The sequence below is a fragment of the Hyperolius riggenbachi genome, chromosome 6 (assembly GCF_040937935.1).
Source record: "Hyperolius riggenbachi isolate aHypRig1 chromosome 6, aHypRig1.pri, whole genome shotgun sequence".
Classification (NCBI taxonomy): domain Eukaryota; kingdom Metazoa; phylum Chordata; class Amphibia; order Anura; family Hyperoliidae; genus Hyperolius; species Hyperolius riggenbachi.
Window position 1 is genome coordinate 75228337 of NC_090651.1, and position 17762 is coordinate 75246098.

The following is a 17762-nucleotide window of genomic DNA, read 5'->3' on the forward strand; positions in this document are numbered from 1 at the left end:
ACAGATCTGGCAGTTTGGAGCGCTGCGCAATTCCTCTGCCCCACTAATAGGGCTGTGTGGGCTCGTGTGGCCATTTTACACAGGAACGCCGCCTTTAGAATGGCTTTAAAAATATATTGGCCCAATTTGAAGATAATTATAACGGTCTCCAGAAGTAAAAACTTCCAGAGATGAGGAAGGTGGGAAGCGGTGTGTGCGATCACAGACCCTGGAGCTCTTCCACGCACCAAGCGCAGCACGAAACAATAAAAAGACATTTCGGGAGAGAAGCCGGATACAGCAGGAAAATATTATAACTTATTCCTGGCATGGGCAGCCATATACCTGACACTTCCAGAGCCTGCGCCTGCAGCCATTACACCCCTATTATGCGAGTCACACAGGTGTTCATTAAGGGGGGAATTTTGCTCAGCACAGAATGAGTTAATCCCAGGCAGGGAGGTAAAAACAGTTATACGCCCAAAAAGAGGTATACGTTACAGACCCCCTAAAAAATAAATTAAATTTACATTTTTAAAAAAACATTTCTGGAACAAGGAAGAGAAAAAAAAAAAAAAAAGGTCCCACCCTTAAAAGAGCCCGACCCATAAAAGGAAGATATTAGGTAACATTTTTTTTGAGGCTATTCCATTTATACACAACATTGTAAACATATAAGTTATATTACATGTGCTTCGCAGATCTCACTTTTCTTCTTTCCCTGTTTAATTTACAGTTAAAAAAATATATCACAAAAACGGCACAGAAGAGGGAAGGAGAAGAAGAAAAAAAAAAAAAGACAAAAAAATAAAAAAACAAGAAAAAAAAAAAACCATGGAGGAGAGTCCTTAAAGAAAATCGGACGATGAGGCGTCGTCTGTACAGGGTCCCATCGCTGCTTGTGGTCGTCCATTTCCTGCGGGCGCAGAAGGGGGATCTGGAATTCTGGAGAGGTGAGGGCGGCGGGAGAGGTGTAAACAAATCGGTTGGATAGCGAGCCCTCGACCCCGCCTCGGTCTCATTGTTAAAGGTTAAAAATCAGCAGCAGGAACAGGGAGAAGAGAAAACGTGGAGAGCGGCGAGGGGGATCCCGGACTCCCCGTTAGTGCTAGTGGAAGGAAGGAAGTCGAGGACATGGAAGCCATACGAGTTCAGTAAGTTTGGAAAAGTCTGGTTCTGTGGTTTACTATTTTCCATAATTTATTTGCTCGGCAATAAAGTCTATTAAAGTGTCTTTGAGCTTCCAGGTGTCCCTCTGTCACATTTCAGGCCTCGCCCTTCAGAAAGAGAAGGTGTGAGGACGTAGGAAGGGAGTGAGAGGTGTGTAGGCTGGAGAAGCGGCAGTCCCTCCTCACAAGTAGACGCGTCTCAAGTCTCCGGGGGATGTGATTGTGTTACACTGCGGACACAGCTTCTTGGCTCCCTGCAATGCAGACAAAACACACATTATACAGGGCTCCTGTACATGCAATGTTACAAGTCATTCTGGACATCTATAGGGAGAACGGAAGTCATTTTTATCTGGCCCATGTATGACTGGAACAATCAAATCATAAAGACAGAATCGGACGAAAACGAAAGAAATGTTGGGTTGATCACTGCAGTGTTCCTTTTAAAACGGACCTGACCTCTTGCACAGGATAGAAGGAAAAAATAAATAAATGCACCCTGTATGTATTTAGAGAGTTTAGCCTGTCTAAGCCCCCCTCATCTGTGACTAAGCACAACTGTAATTTGATCTCTCAGCTGTGTCAACTGACTGCCTCAACAGAGCAGCTAATTTGTAGATACAGGATGTTAACCCTAAGCCTGCTTCCATTAATGCAGGAAGTAGACACACTGCAGATTTATTGCAGGATTTCAATTAGTTGCAACAAAAATGTTTTTTATGTAAAGGTTATTATGCTGTTGCTTATCTTTTACAGCAAAGAGGAAGCTTTGAGTTCAGGTCTGCTTTAAAAGCCCAAGTTCCAGGGCTGTCATCCTCAGTTACAGTTTTTTTTAGGAAAACAAATGAAATGTGCCATCTTCTTTCCAACAGATAATCAATAGTTAAATAATACACACACACCCACCATTGCCTGGCCCATCCCAGCTTCATAATGCAAGCTTTCGGAGATGCATTCTCCTTCTTCAGGCATATTTACAGATGAGAGCTGAATGTAGAGTATAGACTACATACCAGGCCTGTGGAGTTGGTACAAAAATCATCCGACTCCAACTCTGACTCCTTATGAAACCACCGACTCAGACTCCAGATACCCAAAATGGCTCAGACTCCGACTCCTCGACTCCTTAGTCAAATACTTACCAAGGCTCTAAATTTGGTACAAAAAAATCATCTGACTCCCAACTCCTCAGATTATGAAGCCACCGACTCCGACTCCAGGTACTCAAAAATGCTCCGACTCAGACTCCACAGCCCTGCTACATACACATGAATGTCCACTCATCGGTAAATATGCCTAAAAGACCGCTACATCTCTGAAAGCATGCATTTTAACAGACCTGTTTAGCAAACCATTAAAGAGTACCTCCAGTATAAAAGACAGAGCCTGTCATTTCAGGCTCAATAATGTAGAATTATGAGATGGGGGGGGGGGGGGGGATGTCTCAGGGTTAATTACTAACCAGATAGGCTGCAAGGTGATGCTCTTCCCCCTCCTCAGCAATGCAGTTGTGGCCATGTCTCCAGAAGCTCTTTGGAAATCTCCGCCTGCATTGCCGTGTTCCAGCCCCAGCTTGGCAACCACCAATTAAGCCATGGCTGCCGAGTTAGGTGTGGGAGTGGCAATGCAGATGAGGGTGGCCAGAGCACCGACAGAAGTTTGAAAAAAATTCAAGCCATCAATGATGCATCTCCAAGGGTGCAGAGCCCTCACCTGAATGTATGCATCAGGTAAGTTACCTTGAGACCCCCGCCCCCTCTCCGAACCTGCACCATTAGAGCTCGACATGACAGGCTCTTTTATACAGGAGGTACTTCTTATCTTTAATTTCTTATCTATTGCTGTAAAATATTTCTCACTCCTCTAGTGTAGTAAATTCTGTTTTCTCTATCTGTAAATTCCCCCCAAAAAAGAGATTCTGGAAATTGCAGGCACTTTGCAATTTCCTGCATAGCGCTCATCTTGGGTCCCTGGCCTTAGTGTTTCTCAGTGCAGTATCGTCATGTGGTTCACACTGTAAGGGGTGGGATACAGACAAAACAGTCACTGGATACTGCAGCCTGCAGCTCTGAAAGTCTGGGCTGCAGGAAGTGGCTGGTGTAACGGCTTCTGACCAGGTATATATTTGCAGGATAGATAGAATCAGCATCTAATTGACCACCTCTGCTAAGCGCTATCCTGCAGCGGCTTGCTGGCAGACTGGAAATCCAGTCATTAATAGGCCTGATTACTTCCTATGCATGCAGCACTCAGTAATACCAAAATGTGCGGTGACCAAAAAACAAAAACAATTGACCTCTTTAGCTTTGTCTCCATGGATCCAGAAACCTCAGCTTTGTGGAGTTCCCCATCTTGCACAGTACAGCTAACTTTATAAGTGCTGATAATTATTGCAATGGGTCCTGGCTTTGCACTAATGGAAACCACCCTTCAAAAGAACATAAAATAATACCAAACACAAAACAGAGGATGGGGAGATGCAAACGTGCACAGAAAGGGTCTTAAACTACCACCTGCTCCAGCAGAGACCAGCCTCCTCGGTGCGCACGTGTACCACCTGCCTGGACTGATGACGCTATCCGATCGCTATAGTTACCCCATAATGGTGCACACCTGCCTTGCTAAACTAGTTTTATAAGATGGGCGCGATATTGGCTTCTTTCATCCCCTTTTATATTAAATGGTTTCCTCCTGCATGCTATTCTGCGCCTCCCATTCCAGCCTATTAAACTGCAAACAGTTTATTGCAAAGTGGAAAAAATGGGTGGTATGTTCCAGCAGACCTCGAGACAACGCGGTGACGCAGGAGGCCGCCCCCCGCTCTTCACTATTAAGTAACTGCATTAATTAGTGCGCTGGTAGGTGTATCATATGTACCCCCGGCGCTCTCCTGGAGGAAGTTGGGCAGGTAGCTGCTTTCAACAGAGCAAAGCTGACAGCTGAAAATCTGTCCGCAGCAGTGCAGAAAGCGAGGAGGCAGGAGGGTGGGCGCACGGGGAAAGGTGGGTAGTATTTAAGGTAGGAAAAGATGGGGGGCTGTTGGCAGGGGTAAAGGGCAGACTTAACGAGATTACACACGTCGACTTTGATCAAGACACAAAGGCAGCGAGGCGTTCCAAGGCTTTTATTGGCGTCTTCGGGCTACATTTTAATGGTTACATTAGTAGCAGGCTATTTCAGGCAGCGAGGACTGGTTTAATAAATTGAGGTCTGAGAGGCGGGGGTGGGGGGATGCTGGAACACGAGAGGATGCTTATTAATTGTTTCCCAGCACAAGTGCCAAGATCCTTAATGTGTGTGTATGTTTCTAATCTGCTGGCTGGGAAAGCTCTCCTCATCACAATACAGCCAAAAACACGACTTGCCGCAAAGACGGCATCATCTGCCTCAGTCTGACACGTTACACCTTTGTCTGTGGCCACGTGGAGATCGGCTATCATGCCCTGGGGAAGGGAGTGCTTACCTGTGCGACTACAAATCCTAGCATGCCAGTCCATGTCAACCCCATAGATAAAGGGGCACTCCAACCAATAAATCATTGTAGCTTTTAACAGGCTGGAGCCTTGCCCCAAGGGCTTTTTTCCCACTGTATGTATCCTGATCCGCTTTCCAGAATGCATGAATAAGATTGAAAAAAAATTGGATGAAAAACTGGCTACAATTACATCACAGTGTGTTTGTGATCTGCAGTGGAAAAAAGTCCCAATATATACGGTATATATTTTTTTAAATCATATGCGGCTTTGGTGAGGAGATCTCTGTATCTGGGCTCCCAGGCCGGTGCATCTGCCACCACTATTATCAGGTGCTCCTTATATCCATGTTACATTTTCACTTCATATTATTGCCCAGATTTTATTCTATGCTATAAAGAATAAAAGTTCATGTTAATGCTGAAACTCCAAACCAGAATGGAAGGAGGATAGCAGGGACTGTATTGGAATAACTTGCCACCGAAGCCACTAGAAAATTAAAAGTGTATTTGTCACAGGAAAAAAGTTCTAATATACTACAAAGAGATCCAGGTTGGAGGTAAGTCTCATTGACTTTATTGATCGCAAACGTGAAAGCTGGAGCAAAAACAGATGCGGGTCTTAGGTGGAAACTCGGACGGGGTTCCTGCAACAGTTGCACTGGCAGTTATCTTCTCAGGGATATCGTATGAAATTATCCTGCTGAGGGATTGAGACATTCCATAACAAAGATGAAAGATTTAAAAATAAAACAGGGCTGATTTAACGCCAAAGATTTATATAACACAAATGGTGGTGGCCCAGTAATAATTAACAAAACAAGCAAAAAGCCCACCTGTTTTATAACAGGCGCTAGGCAATGCTACGTTCAACGTCGTGTCGCCCGTCATGAACGCTGCCCTAAGCCCACCCACGGCCATATGCGGCAGCCTGACTCACGAACACAGAGACAGGGACAGGGAGAATGGTATTACATAGGATGTGTATCGTGGAATCGTAGTCCACTTCATCAGGTGCAAATTCTTTTTGATGCGCCGTCTCTCTTTACAGCAACTCCTTGTTGGGAAGGGCCTCCTAATTACTTAGCTGTACAATTTCCCATCCGTGAAGCAGGCTGCGACACAATGAAACACATTGTTCTTATCTGTTATAGTCTGCCACTTATGCAGTTTTACTCACTTCCTGTGTGGACAGGATGTGATGGGATGTTCACAAATGGAAACACATGACTGCAAAGAAAAATTCTCTAACCCCTTTAACTACTCTATCCAAAATGCCTTTTCCTGGAAGTGGGCTTTAAATACGTCTGGATGAGAAAGTTACTGAAGCAGGTGGGATGTTGTGGAATAATTTTTTTTTCTTTGCACATCAAAATTAATTCATACAATTAGGCCCAATTCACACTGGACTGATCAAAACTGATCCATGTAAAAACTAATCAATGAAATAAGCATCAATTTTTGGTCTGTTCCATTAATGTGGTTAATGCGGCGCGTCAGGCGCTCCGGAATTATTGCAGCCTCCCCAAACTTGCGGTTCATTTGGCGGAACGTACCAAATGGATTCGTTCTAACAGAGCAATGTGAACGGATCCTATTGATTAACATAGGATTCCTTCACCTCCATTAGGATCCGGTTCATTTAGCTCTGCTAAACGAATCGTTTATAGTGCCAATGTGCCTAACTTATACATATACGTACATGCCAATAAAGTACTGCTACAATAGTGACATGTGGAAAAGTATATGTTCCCCCAAAATGCAGCAATTTGATGATGATAATCAAAAACAGTGACAGTCCTCCCTTTGGTCAGTTAGCAGCACTGTTGCAGCAGGAGGAGGAAGGAGTACAAATTATTACATTTTGATTTGAGCGGTTTCCATTCATCTTTATTGCCATAAGACAGCAAGCATACCTTCATGCAACAACACATTGCATTTCCTCTTTGTGAAAGTATCGGGGCCTCTTCCCTGCAGCCACCACCAGTCCTTAACTGCGACACTGGAAGTGAATAGTTTCCACTTACATTTCCAATGTAAAGTAGGAATGATTGTGATCCGACTAAGAATATAGGAAATTCTGGAGGTGTCACCTTCAGAAGACTGAGCAGGAAGAGAGTTGGCACTTCAGATATGTAATCAAAATGTGTTTATTGCTGCACAATCATTAATCAACCGTTTTGAGGCAACTAGTGCCTCTTTGTCAAGGGAAACAATGCCAAAACATGTGCAGCTTGAAACGGCGACTGTCCGTTGTGCTTTAATGCCTGGCTGCAATGTAGACACACTCACTTCCAAGTGTGCCCTACAGCGCTGTGAGCATCTGAGAGCTACTTACAGTGGAGGAAATAATTATTTGACCCCTCGATTTTGTAAGTTTGTCCAATGACAAAGAAATGAAAAGTCTCAGAACAGTATCATTTCAATGGTAGGTTTATTTTAACAGTGGCAGATAGCACATCAAAAGGAAAATCGAAAAAAATAACCTTAAATAAAAGATAGCAACTGATTTGCATTTCATTGAGTGAAATAAGTTTTTGAACCCCTACCAACCATTAAGTGTTCTGGCTCCCACAGAGTGGTTAGACACTTCTACTCAATTAGTCACCCTCATTAAGGACACCTGTCTTAACTAGTCACCTGTATAAAAGACACCTGTCCACAGAATCAATCAATCAAGCAGACTCCAAACTCTCCAACATGGGAAAGACCAAAGAGCTGTCCAAGGATGTCAGAGACAAAATTTTAGACCTGCACAAGGCTGGAATGGGCTACAAAACCATTAGCAAGAAGCTGGGAGAGAAGGTGACAACTGTTGGTGCGATTGTTCGAAAATGGAAGGAGCACAAAATGACCATCAATCGACCTCGCTCTGGGGCTCCACGCAAGATCTCACCTCGTGGGGTGTCAATGGTTCTGAGAAAGGTGAAAAAGCATCCTCGAACTACACGGGAGGAGTTAGTAAATGACCTCAAATTAGCAGGGACCACAGTCACCAAGAAAACCATTGGAAACACATTACACCGCAATGGATTAAAATCCTGCAGGGCTCGCAAGGTCCCCCTGCTCAAGAAGGCACATGTGCAGGCCCGTCTGAAGTTTGCCAATGAACACCTGAATGATTCTGTGAGTGACTGGGAGAAGGTGCTGTGGTCTGATGAGACCAAAATAGAGCTCTTTGGCATTAACTCAACTCGCTGTGTTTGGAGGAAGAAAAATGCTGCCTATGACCCCCAAAACACCATCCCCACCATCAAGCATGGGGGTGGAAACATTTTGCTTTGGGGGTGTTTTTCTGCTAAGGGCACAGGACAACTTAATCGCATTAACGGGAAAATGGACGGAGCCATGTATCGTAAAATGCTGAACGACAACCTCCTTCCCTCTGCCAGGAAACTGAAAATGGGTCGTGGATGGGTGTTCCAGCACGACAATGACCCAAAACATACAGCAAAGGCAACAAAGGAGTGGCTCAAGAAGAAGCACATTAAGGTCATGGAGTGGCCTAGTCAGTCTCCGGACCTTAATCCAATAGAAAACCTATGGAGGGAGCTCAAGCTCAGAGTTGCACAGAGACAGCCTCGAAACCTTAGGGATTTAGAGATGATCTGCAAAGAGGAGTGGACCAACATTCCTCCTAAAATGTGTGCAAACTTGGTCATCAATTACAAGAAACGTTTGACCTCTGTGCTTGCAAACAAGGGTTTTTCCACTAAGTATTACGTCTTTTATTGTTAGAGGGTTCAAAAACTTATTTCACTCAATGAAATGCAAATCAGTTGCTATCTTTTATTTAAGGTTATTTTTCCGATTTTCCTTTTGATGTGCTATCTGCCACTGTTAAAATAAACCTACCATTTAAATTATACTGTTCTGAGACTTTTCATTTCTTTGTCATTGGACAAACGTACAAAATCAGTGAGGGGTCAAATAATTATTTCCTCCACTGTATACCTGAGAGCTATACTTTCACCTGATACCTACACCGGGTGACGGCTGTATATTCACTGTTTTTGTGAATGAAACAGAAAATTGAAAATCTTTACTGCTGGTCAACTACTTCATTGGATTTCAAGTCTGGAAGCCACACAGACTAGACCATGCAGGAAGGATCTATAGCAAGTGAGGTGTGCTCTTCAGGAAGTATATCAACATTGGATTATTGAACGTGCAGCAATAAACGCATTTTTCAATACATATCTGGAGTGCCAAACCTCTTCCGTTTCAATGTACGGGTTTATCCAGTAGCCTTTGGATTGAGCACCCAGGAGCTACAGGTAGTCCCCCGATTAACAAACAAGATGGGGACTGTAGGATAATTCTTAACCTGAATCCATTCTTAAAGAGTAAAGCAGGCCATACACTGGCTCGATTCACGGCCGTTTCGACAGCAGATCCGATCCTGGGATCGGATCTGCTGCCAATCGCTTGCGCTAAACGCACCCGCCGATCCGATTCCCTCCCGAAATCGGATCGGACCGTCGATCGCGCCGTGCGGGAAATTACCCTCGATCGCCCGGCGGTAGGAGCGCGTCGCTTGCGGCGTACGATTCGGGCCCGATCCGAGCATGTATACATTACCTGAAGCTGGCTCCGGGGTCCTCTTCTCCTCGCTGCACCGCATTTCCGCATCTCCCAGTGTACGCTTATACTTCCTGTGTCACTCCGGTGACCAGGAAGTTGAAATAGAGGGCGCTCTATTTGAACTTCCTGGTCACGGAGTAACACAGGAAGCGCCGGGATGGAGCAAGAACAGCAGTGCGGTGCAGTGCAGAGAAGACGCCCGGGAGCCAGCCTCAGGTAATGTATACGGGGGGGGGGGACAGGCGGCAGGAGCAGCTGAACAGATTGTAATCGGTTTCAGGCTGAAATCGATTCACAATCTGTTTGCAGTAAAGGCAGCCATACGATCCCTATCTGATCAGATTCGATCAGATAGGGATCTGTCAGCTGGTCGATCTAATGGCACATCGACCAGTGTATGGCCACCTTAACTGTCAGGCTGCAGAAGCTAATTTAAACCTCTATTCTCCTGTGTTAAACAGTTTAGAAGGAAGCTCAAAAGCCATTAGTGAAGATAAACATCTCAGTTACCTTTGATGTGTGCTTATCTTAAAGTCTGTTATAGACCCATAAAGACGCAAGCCGCAGCTAAACTGCAAAGCATTCTGGGGCCCTCCCCTCGGCTGCTAATGAGACGGTACAGGAGCTTCTAATCAGTCCAGCGCGAAACACTGATAAATCTCTGGGCAGAGTTTCACTGCAGGAGTCAGCTATTGTTCCTAGCCACATGGCTCATTAATATTCACTGCACACCGTGTTGTTCAAGAACGAGCTTATCTGTGATCAGAAGCAGGCAGGACATGACGACACATTTGGCTTCACAAACATGGAGCCTGCCATGAGCTGTCAGGAGCATCTATCTCTGCATATACTATATACAAATTCTGTGAAATCCAAACGTGGACAGTGAAATGCATATGTAATGTAAGTACAGCCAATCTTTAGCTACTGATATATGTGTTTATTTTCTCTGAGACCCTATACCTAACAGCTCCTCTTTAAGTGGGAACGCTGTGCCATCTCTGTCACCTGTACTTCCTCTGTACCTCCAGTGTCCCCCTCTGTGTCACCCCGTTTCCTCAGTTTCCTCCACTGTGTCCCTCTGCACCACCTCTGCCACACCGTCCCTCTTTGTGCATACTTCTGTCCGCCTTTATCCAGTGTTGGATCACAGGTTTGCTTTAATATGTGTATGCAGAACTCAAAAATGTAATTTCAGCCAGATTAAAACATTTTTTTTTTGTAGTTTTTGAAAAAAAAAAAAACAGTTTTCAAAAATTCAAAGTCTAATTGAATTTTTTTTTTTTTTTTACTTGTTCCCATTTTCGTGCAGTTTGTATCTTTCATGCCATTCATAAGTTGGGGACTACCTGTGTATGGGCTACGCTTTACGGAGTGCATCGCCTCCATCCTTTTGTAATACGGTACTAACTTCAGAAGACTGACACTCGACAAACAAGTCTGTCTAATGTGGAAAAGGACAATCCCTCTAGTCTAGGAGATCTTCCCTTGTACACCATCCAGACAGGCATAATAAAAGTTTCTCCTAAAGAGACAGAAATAACTTTTTTTGTAGAATGAGGAAGAACTGTCATGTTTTCATTGATGTCCCTCACTTCCTGTTCCTCAGAGCAGAAGAATTCACTCTGCAGCAATGCAGATGACAAGGACAAGTGTGAGGGAAACTTCCCAATGCAGACAGAAACAAGAATACCTGACTGTGAAAACACTTTCTAGCCAAAACTAATGAAAGAAGAGGTTTATAGGACAACTGAAGTGGGAGGGATGTGGAGGCTGCCATGTTTATTTCCTTTAACCACTTGAGGACCCACCCTTTACTCCCCCTTAACCACCCTGGCGTTCTGATTAAATCGCCAGGGTGGCTGCGGGAGGGTTTTTTTTAAATAAAAAAAAAACTATTTCATGCAGCCAACTGAAAGTTGGCTGCATGAAAGCCCACTAGAGGGCGCTCCGGAGGCGATCTTCCGATCGCCTCCGGCGCCCAGAATAAACAAGGAAGGCCGCAATGAGCGGCCTTCCTTGTTTTGCTTATATCGTCGCCATAGCGACGAGCGGAGTGACGTCATCGACGTCAGCCGACGTCCTGACGTCAGCCGCCTCCGATCCAGCCCTTAGCGCTGGCCGGAACTTTTTGTTCCGGCTGCGCAGGGCTCAGGCGGCTAGGGGGGCCCTCTTTCGCCGCTGCTCGCGGCGAATCGCCGCAGAGCGGCGGCGATCAGGCAGCACACGCGGCTGGCAAAGTGCCGGCTGCGTGTGCTGCACTTTATTTGATAAAAATCGGCCCAGCAGGGCCTGAGCGGCAGCCTCCGGCGGTGATGGACGAGCTGAGCTCGTCCAGACCGCTCAGGAGGTTAAGGACCAGCGCTGTTTGTTGTGATCTGTGCTGGGTGGGCTCTGCAGCCCCCAGCACAGATCAGGGTGCACGCAGAGCGATCAGATCGCCCCCCTTTTTTCCCCCCTATGGGGATGATGTGCAGGGGGGGTCTGATCGCTCCTGCGTGCAGGCTAGTTGCGGGGGCACCTCAAAGCCCCCCTCCGCGTCGACATTCACCCCCCTCCCTCTCCTACCTCCCTTCCCCGTTGATCCGGGCTGCACAGGACGCTATCCGTCCTGTGCAGCCAGTGACAGGACGTCCTCTGTCACATGGCGGCGATCCCCGGCCGCTGATTGGCCGGGGATCGCCGATCTGCCTTACGGCGCTGCTGCGCAGCAGCGCCGTACAATGTAAACAAAGCGGATTATTTCCGCTTGTGTTTACATTTAGCCTGCGAGCCGCCATCGGCGGCCCGCAGGCTATTCACGGAGCCCCCGCCGTGAATTGACAGGAAGCAGCCGCTCGCGCGAGCGGCTGCTTCCTGATTAATCAGCCTGCAGCTGGCGACGCAGAACTGCGTCGCTGGTCCTGCAGCTGCCACTTTGCCGACGCACGGTATAAGCGTGCGGTCGGCAAGTGGTTAAAGCAATGCAAGTTGCCTGGCTATCCTGCTTATCGTCTGCCTCTAAAAATGTTAGTCATAGACCCTGAATAAGCATGCAAAAGATCAGTTCTTTCTGACTAAGGGTTCTATTTACAAAACTTCTCATGTGACTTATCACCTAATTAATAAAAATAACCTTTCAGCACATTTACAAGCAAAATAATCACTGTTGTTCCTGATTAACTCCATTTCAATATTGCTTTTCTTACCTTAATTATATTATATTTTTGCCCTTTGGGAGCTTAAACATGTAACATAAATAAGGTGAACACAAATGAAAACCGGTGATAAAGCTTTGTGAATCATGCTCATTGCCAGATCTGACTAGATTAGCCACATGCTTGATTCTGGTGTTATTCAGACTCTACTGCAGCCAAATAGACCAGAATGGGTGCCAGGTAATTTGTATTGATTAAAAGGAAATAAATATGGCAGCCTCCATATTCTTCTCGCTTGTCCTTTAAAGCGGAAACTGAAGATAGTTGTAAAACAGTTTCACTTACCTGGGGCTTGTGCAAGCTCCCCGCAGCCGTCCTGTCCCACTCCGATCCTCCATTCTCCCGCCGCCAGCTACTCTTGGTTTCGCCGCCAGGCCCCTGCGTCCGTGCGGCCCTGGCCACGCATATCCTTCGCGTTCCAGTCCGCAATAGCGATATTGCAGACGTGAACACTTAAAAAGGATACGCTTGGCAGGGCTGCTCAGGCGCAGTGGCCCCTCGACTTACAAGTCGAGAGAAGAAACAGACCGGCGGCGGGGAACTGAGGATCGAGGAGGACCAGCGCGGGACAGGACGGCTGCTGGAAGCTTGCAGAAGCCCCAGGCAAGTGAAAATGTTTGTTTTAAAATGATCTTCAGTTCTGCTTTGAAGGATACATCTGGGATAAAAAAAAAAAAAAAAAAAAAAATATTTTACTAACCTGGGGCTTCTTTTAACCCCTAGAAGTCTGTTAGGTCCCACGCCGTGGTTCTGCTCCGAGCCAGGCCTCAGCTCTCCCTTTCAGAAGATCGCGACCTGCGTCTGCGATCTTCTACACATACGCGCCGCTTGTGATTGTGCTCCTCTTGCCGGAGGGCAGAGCAGAGGCCTGGCTCGGAGTGGAACCACGGCGTGGGACCTAACAGACTTCTAGGGGCTGGAAGAAGCCCCAGGTGAATTTTTTTTAAAGATTCCTGATGTATCCTTTAAGGCAGACTAGTGCAGTGTGTATATTAGTGGAAATATAATTTTCACTGTCAGGAGGAAAGTCCACAGCACTGAGTACAGAGCCTCACCTATACAGGGTAGTCAAAGAGAGGAGCACAGAGCATCACTGCGGATGTGTGTACAGGACAGCATCTCCAGTGAGCAGGCACAGCGAGTAGTACAGAGTCATCATTATAGAGAGCAGTTCCAGGAAGAAGTACAATGCAATACCTCTAGAGAACAGTTACAGAAAGAAGAAGAAGCAGTATCGCTAGAAAGCAGATACAAAGAGAAGCATACAGAGAATCTCCAACAACTGTGGTTCAAAACGGCACCTTGATGTTCCAATTGTCTCCCCAGCAATACTGGCAGCAGGGGGTGACCTCTCGCTATGTGCCATGTACTGCCCACACAAGTGCCAGGCTACGAAATCCAGCAGAGGTGGCAGTGTGCAAAACACACACAACCTCCAGACAACAGGCACACTGGGCCTTGCAGTTCACCAACAGCTGAGGGGCCACCGCCTGCCCACCCATCTTTTAGACCCTGCTGAAGTTGAAAGTCCTCTAGAGACAGGAATAACTGCAGCAATTAGAGGCGTCTAGGCCAGGCCTCGATGCTCAGACAACATGAAAGAGCTTAGCTAATGATGTGAGGCAGCACAGAGAACGGGCCAATGTGAGCGAACGCTGAAGTCATCCGCCCGCAGGAACCGCGCGGCTTATAAAAGTGTAAACAGATTTTCTGTTCCGCAATTAGAGCGCTGTGGATGTCTAGAAATAACGGCTGAGAAATAGCCCCGAGCCTTACCAGAGTGCGCAGCCAGCATTCCTCGCAGTGCACGTGCCAACACTGAATGGACGTCAGGGGCATTGTGTACGAATCCTGCGGAGGAGAGAACAGGAAGTCATTCTACGCACATTCACATATCAACTCTGCTGTGCATCTACAAATGCAGAGCAATCATTTTACCATACAGATCAGAAGACCGCTGAAATCAGTCCCTCTGTTACTTTATGTGCTTGATAAAAGCTAAAGAGTTAAGGTTCACAATTACTCCCCCAAATGTTCCCTGGAGCCTGACTCTACTGTGTGTACAGGTGTTCCCTGGAGCCTGACTCTACTGTGTGTACAGGTGTTCCCTGGAGCCTGACTCTACTGTGTGTACAGGTGTTCCCTGGAGCCTGACTCTACTGTGTGTACAGGTGTTCCCTGGAGCCTGACTCTACTGTGTGTACAGGTGTTCCCTGGAGCCTGACTCTACTGTGTGTACAGGTGTTCCCTGGAGCCTGACTCTACTGTGTGTACAGGTGTTCCCTGAAGTCTGACTCTACTGTGTGTACAGGTGTTCCCTGAAGTCTGACTCTACTGTGTGTACAGGTGTCCCCTGGAGCCCGACTACTTTATGTACAGGTGTTCCCTGAAAGCTGACTCTACTTTAGAAATTCACACATTTCCTGTCTGATTGATGGGTGATCGGACAGAAAGTTGTTTCAGGTGTACATGTCCAGACTGCACCAAATCGATAAAGGGGTCGATTTTCCAATGATAACTATGCAAAAACCCATCCCTTTCTTGATTGGAAACAGATCCGACATGTCAGAAATAATTGCCCGATTCCTGCCAATTGGGAAGGAAATTGCATTGTGTGTTCCCAGCATCACAATCAATCAGAAAAATTGATTGTAATTCTTCAATTGAAAAGAAATATAAAAATTGTATAGTGTGTGGCCACCTTTAATCAGATTGTTAATTGATCAAAAATTAATACTGTTTAGCATCTACCAGCCATTGTAGGTTGCTACTAGCAACACATACACTGACTGACAAGAGTGTGAAAGGTCAAGCCTGAAGTACAGGGTAAAGGTCATGGCTCTACAGACTGGGCCTGCCCAGTGAGCTTTGTATTGTATTTCTGACATGTTCTCCCGTCTGATCAGTAGTTCTATAGCGCAGAGGCCTCACCACCGGTTCCCACTGACATGGCAGCGTCTGCACCGCAAACCCGCCATGTATCAAGACATCTCTGCATCGATTGTGCCCCGAGATAGGCCCACTCACCATGCAAATGAGGCATTTGTAGCGATCCCCTCGGGAGAGCTGTCTTTCCAACTCCCGGATACGCGCTTTTAATGCTTCAAACGTCGTCACTGCCGACTCTTCTGTGATCCTGGGAAGAGGGGAGACAAAAGGCACATTTTAGCCGAACATCCATCAAGAACAAACAGAAGGGCAACTTTATGCGCTTTACAAGGATAAAAATAAACACACAACTTCTTCTTCAAATAAAAACGTGATATTTCTTGAGAGATGCACAGGGGGTCACCAACTTAAGAACACCAGACTTACGAACGGCCTGAAATAAGAAATTTTATTTTGTGGGAGGGCAATTTTTTTCTTCCAAAAGGGACTTTTTAAAAATTGATTTTTTTTTTTTAAACTGGTAAAATCACATTTTGCTGCAATACACTGAGGGGACAGGAGAACAGAGGTGACAGTGGGGGCCACTGGAGGCAAAGGGGGAACAGAGGTGGCACAGAGGAGGACACCGGAGGCAAAGGGGAACAGAGGTGGCACAGAGGAGGACACTGCCCAGGGAGACAGAAGCGACACAGAGGGGGGCACTGAAGGCACAGGGGAACAGAGGTGACAAAGAGGGGCCCACTGAAGGCACAGGGGAACAGCAGTGAAACAGATAGAGCCACTGGGGCCCAGAGGAACCGAGGTGACAGATTGGGACACTGGAGGCACAGGGGGAGCATAGAAGAGGTACAGGGGACAGAGATGGCAAAGTGTTTCAACTTATGGACAGATTCAGGTTAGGAACAAACCTACAGTCCCTTGTGTTTGTTCTATTTTACCTACTGTTTATTCCTAATATTTTATATGCTTTCTAACAAAAATGAAAAATGAACAAAATGTATCTTAGTGACTAGCATAAAATATATAGGATTTTGAAAAAAGTAAAGTACACATTCATTTTAAACATCAACATACATTTAATCTGTATTGCCTCACAAAGAAAATGGTGTCCATGCAGAATGTGCATGTCACACAGAGTAACATGGAGATATCATCATTATTCCTCCTCAGTTGCCCCCTTTAGCGGTAGGCTAGCACACTCAGGTTTCCCTACGAGCCATCCAGCACCCCAATGTCCCGGGGCAGAGCCAGACTGGTGCCACGACACAAGCCAAGGACCATAAACTGGCAGCAATGTGTGAATAAGGAACAAGCTTCAGTTTATAGGTGTTCTGAGAACATCTGTATGCCACCTGTTCAATGAAACCAAAGAATATCAAAAAGGGACCCAAAACTATTTTCCAGAGTCAGCGACATTACACAGAGGACCAGACAAAGGCACACGCTCATGTAGAAAATGCCCCCCTCTAATTAGCAACAGGTAACCTTGTGGCTTCCATGTGAGGTGGAACTACATATCTCAGAAATCTACCAATCTGTCAATGTCCAAAATCATTTGTGGATGATTGGCATTTCCCACTAGATTTCCTGCAGTGCAGGGCGGAAATACTGTATGTTCAACATAAGAACGTCCAGCATTACCAATCAAGGCGCAGCCTGTACTGGAAGATTGAGAGCTGTGCTTAGGCTGCATTCTGCACAGCTATAGCAGCAGTTTAATGAAGAAGCTCAAAGGGCATGGATGCTAAAATCCAGAATCAATCTGAACGCCAAGGAGGTTAAAAATGAGGATTCAGATTCTGACAACGGCCTGTCCATGTAAAGGCCCTAATCAACAACACAACGTACATACAGGATCTGTACGGAGCCTCAGTTATGCATGCTACTGCATAGCGTTGGCTAAGGCTGTTGTCTTTGATGTAGGATTTGAGCCTTTGACCAGGGTTCAAAAACCGTCTCAAACCAGTATGTAAAAACAGTAAAGAGTCTTTGGTCAAGGCTCCCTAATGATCCTGATCCCCTGTGGAGCTGCAGTCGCTAAGTGGCTGCACTTTGAGTCTGCCAGGAGAAAAGTGCGATATAAATGTTATTTGTCTAGTCTACTTGATGGCTGTCGTAATGTATGATCCACACAGTGGACTACCGGTAATTAAAGAAACAGAATTCTTTACTGCCAAGTCTAACCACTTCCAATACTATAATAGGTTCATTCTCAATATGGGTTTCTATTGTGGAACTGGCTCTTATTGGAATTAAATCATGGACGTTTCCTTTGTATAAAATGAGGAATTTGTAAGGGGACGGAGCAGAATGATTTATATGGAAGCAGGGAGGGGGGATAAAGTTTAGAGCTAGTCTGATACAAAAGCAATCAATAGTCAGACTACAGATCAGGGCGCTAGTTAGCTGGAAAATGAACGCGCCGCTTGCTGCGTCACGCTGCAGGGAGCCCGGACAAATCAATGGCAGAGG

At 46.0% G+C, this 17762-nt stretch overlaps 1 protein-coding gene across 5 annotated transcripts in view; it reads right to left on the reverse strand.

Annotated features, from left to right (window-relative positions):
* Nucleotides 1-687: 687 nt before the first annotated feature.
* RNF220 (ring finger protein 220) overlaps nucleotides 688-17762 on the reverse strand; it is a 338165-nt gene continuing 321090 nt past the window's right edge. For all 5 annotated transcript variants that reach the window (XM_068239542.1, XM_068239541.1, XM_068239540.1 and 2 more), the window contains 3 exons: nucleotides 15429-15537; nucleotides 14178-14252; nucleotides 688-1402 (listed from right to left, as the gene is read on the reverse strand). In XM_068239542.1, coding sequence (XP_068095643.1) covers nucleotides 1331-1402; nucleotides 14178-14252; nucleotides 15429-15537 — 256 coding nt within the window. In that variant the 3' untranslated portion in view covers nucleotides 688-1330. The remainder of the gene's footprint in view (nucleotides 1403-14177; nucleotides 14253-15428; nucleotides 15538-17762) is intronic.